Source organism: Laccaria bicolor, genomic scaffold (assembly GCF_000143565.1).
Source record: "Laccaria bicolor S238N-H82 LACBIscaffold_3 genomic scaffold, whole genome shotgun sequence".
Classification (NCBI taxonomy): Eukaryota; Fungi; Basidiomycota; class Agaricomycetes; order Agaricales; family Hydnangiaceae; genus Laccaria; species Laccaria bicolor.
The window spans coordinates 380,693-384,210 of NW_001889874.1; the positions used below are offsets into that span (position 1 = coordinate 380,693).

Sequence of the window (3,518 nt, forward strand, 5' to 3'; positions counted from 1 at the left end):
CATTGTCCAATTGAATATGAGGACATCTGTAATGTCTTGATCTGAGAGTGATACTCTGATGGCATTGAGTTTTCTCGCCAGATCTGTGATGCCATTGACATAAGTGGAAATTGATGTGCTCGTGTCATGCTCAAATCCATAGAATTGCCGTTTAAGGTTAATGCGCATGGATCGACTGTTCTTTTCGTAAATATCCTTGAGTGCTTTTCATGCTTCTGGTCCATTTTTAGCATCGCATATGTATGTGTATTGGCTTGGCTCGACAGTAAGCGCAATCAATGTGAATCCTTCCTCGGCTTTAGTCTCCCATGATTTCTCTGCCTCCTTTGTGGATGGTTTTTCTTCTTCTCCAGAAGTCACCTTCCAACATCCCTTCTGCCAAAGCACTATACTGACTGCAAACTTCCAGTCATGATAATTTTCACTATTAAGCTTTGTGATGGTCGCAATTATCTGATCACTTGACATGATGCTATAAATAGCTGCAAGATAAGATAGGGCAGCAAGTGCACAAGTGCAGTAAAAGTGGTGAGTCTCTTTACTCAGGGCCGGGGCCCATAACCTGTTGGAAATAGAGGATGAACTTCTACTATGTACGAGTTTTTACAGTCCTTATATACCTATTTACTATGTATCTACCATGTTCTAGTGTTATCTACATACTCGGGATTACTAAGTTAATAGTCCGATATTACTAATTAATTAAGTGCAAGAATGTACTGGCAAATGCTGGATTGTACTATTCCAACATTGCATTTTGGTGGAGACTTCAAGCTCAGGCACTTGTCTCTTGTCATTAGTCAATCACTCAGTACCACCCTGAATTTTGGGTGAGGTTTTGGCACTCAAACACAACTTTTTTTTACCCATCTCCACCACATCTTTCTTGCCCCATGACCATGTTTCCTTTCACCTCTAATCTTCCTCCTTTTCAACCTCGTGCTCCCCTTTGCACCTCTAGTAATCGCACCCCAAACTGACTTCTCTTCATCTTCCCTTATTGCTGCCATCTTCCCCCACCCACCTCCAGTGCAGCTTGTACTCGCTTTCACCTCAGCCACCAAAAGTCTTCCTGGATTCACCTCCCAGATTCAGTTCGAGAATGAAAACACATTCATCACACATGCATTCATGCCTGACAAACTCTTCACCCAAATCCATTCAATGTCATCCAATTTACTTAACTTGCATTCATCCATATCCGACCCTGTACCCTCCCTAAAATTTGCACACTTCACTTCCACCTCCCTTACAATGGCCTGGTCAACCCAGGGATATCTTACCTGATGCTGTCTTCTTGTTCTTGACAGTCAAGTGTTTGAACACCTGAATATGGAGACTTTACATAATCCTTCTTAGCATGACCACTCTACCTTTCATCACGCCAACCCAATCTGCTGTAGGCTGTCCTCCCTCAGCTTAGTTACACATTTGCTACCTTCATTCACTGATCTGTTGAGGTATACTTTTTAGTTACCTTAGTCTCTTAGTAGACATAGGCAGGTGTCTTATTGTAACATTTGTAACAAGATCCTGACTGGTGTACTTGGTTTTAGACAAGTACAAACAAGCATGCCCTCTTCTCATTGCCCCATGTGTCAGGATCTTGCTCTTGATGCCACGTGAATCCCTCACTTAGTTAAGGATGAAAATTTTGATTAGCTATGAGCTTTGCCCATGGCATCCATCTGCCACGAATTCACACCAAGCAAGGCCAATAGCAACTTGCAAGACCTACATGGAACAAGAGCGATCTTGCAGTTTTCTGTGTCTCGAAGCTCAATGAAGACATCATAAGCTAGCCATTAGAATGCTAGATCTCAGGCCTTCTTTCTACATACACTGATAAATCTGCTGAGTTTTCTTTCTTCAGATTTCCTCGCTGATACGAATTGATCAGTAGGAGATTGATTCAGTCATTTTGCAAGATTCGTCACATTCTTGGGTGATCCTGGTGTGTCCCATACTTTCTTACTTATTCCTTTCTACTTGCCTTTATGCTTTGATTCTTTGTGTTTTGTGCGTGAACCTGGTTCTCTCTCATGGCCTTCAGGTGTTTGCATGCTTGTGTGTTACCTGTCCATGAGTTCAATGTCTTGTTGTTAGGCAATGGCACGGGTTGGGGTAACCCCGCAGGGTTACGGGTTGGGGTATCACCGGGTCAGGGTATGGGTTAGACATTCCGGGGAGCAATACCCGGGGTACCCGTGCTCCTTATCAGGCAATAGGAGTCTGGTGCGGCGGTTGAAATAATCAATCAACTGTACAGTTTCAAAGCCACAGCATTGCAGCTTAATATCTATACCATCCGAAAAAAAAACACACCCTCATAATCTACCAGAATGGTGAAGTCAAAGGACGACACCCAATCTACGAAGTCAAAGGACGACACCCAATCTACGAAGACCACCAAAAGCCGATCGAGCTCAAAGACCATAGCATCATCGCTTGCAGGCAGGGCAAAATCTGGCTTGGCAACCCTGAAACGTAAGGCTACGGAGGTTCTAAGCCCGAAAAAGAAGAAGCTCCGCATCCCTGAGAGTCAGGCGATCGAGGTTGATGACGACGACGAGGTACACAAACATACCTTCTTTCATTCGCGATCTCACGGCCAGTATAGGTACCTGCCCCCAAGAAGGCAACTCGAAAGGCGAGTGTGATCGAGGTTGACGACGACGATGAGACTTTGGAGGTTGCTTCTGAGGATGAGGAAGCTGAGCTCAGTACATTTTTTTCTTTTAACCGATTAGAATTGAACCTTACCTTAGCTTAGAGCGCATGATGAAACAGTGGACCTCTCCCGCGTATGCATTCTACCACCCCATCCCAGACATTGAGTATGTCAGTGGGCGGCGGGCGCACGTCTTCAAGTGTGCCGCAAAGTCTTGTGCATACAAATGTCGGCGCTTCCTCGACGGCCATGACCGCTCATCCACCGGCAACCTCATCAAACACATCAAATCTTGCTGGGGCGATGCGGCATACGAGGCTGCAAAAGACTGTCAACACGCAAATGATGCTCGCAAGAGTGTCGTCAAACCTTTGACAACATCGGGAACAATCACGGCTGCGTTTGATCGAAAAGGCAAGGGTAAAGTCAACTACAGGCATCGTCAGCACACCAAGACTGAAACAAAGTAAGTCAAAGATTTACATACCTTTGCGGATTCAGTTTGACAGTCAATTCCAGGGCGGAAATCGTTTGCTGGGTTTCGGAGAGTGTCCGCCCATTCAAGATTGTCAAAGACCGAGGATTCCTTTCGCTAATGAAGACCGGGAGGCCAGAGTATTATATCCCCTCCGCGTCGACTGTATCAAGGGACGTACGAATTGTTTTCGCCCGAACGCGTGCACGTATTGGGCAGATGCTGCAAGTAAGTTTAATTTAGTCATGTCCAACGTAGAGATGGCTGGAGACTCACCAATTGTGAAGGAATACGCTGGCCAGATCAGCTTCGCCACCGATGCTTGGACCTCGCCCAATCACCTCGCCTACGTTGCCGTCACAGCCCATCTTG

At 45.5% G+C, this 3,518-nt stretch overlaps 1 protein-coding gene across 1 annotated transcript; it reads right to left on the reverse strand.

The window, feature by feature from the left end:
- Positions 1-807: 807 nt before the first annotated feature.
- Positions 808-1,010, reverse strand: LACBIDRAFT_308460 (uncharacterized protein; the record flags this gene model as incomplete). Its single annotated transcript, XM_001875946.1, has 1 exon — positions 808-1,010. The coding sequence occupies one exon, from the start codon at positions 1,008-1,010 to the stop codon at positions 846-848; it is 165 nt and encodes a 54-aa protein (XP_001875981.1). The 3' UTR covers positions 808-845.
- Between the last annotated feature and the right edge of the window lie 2,508 nt (positions 1,011-3,518).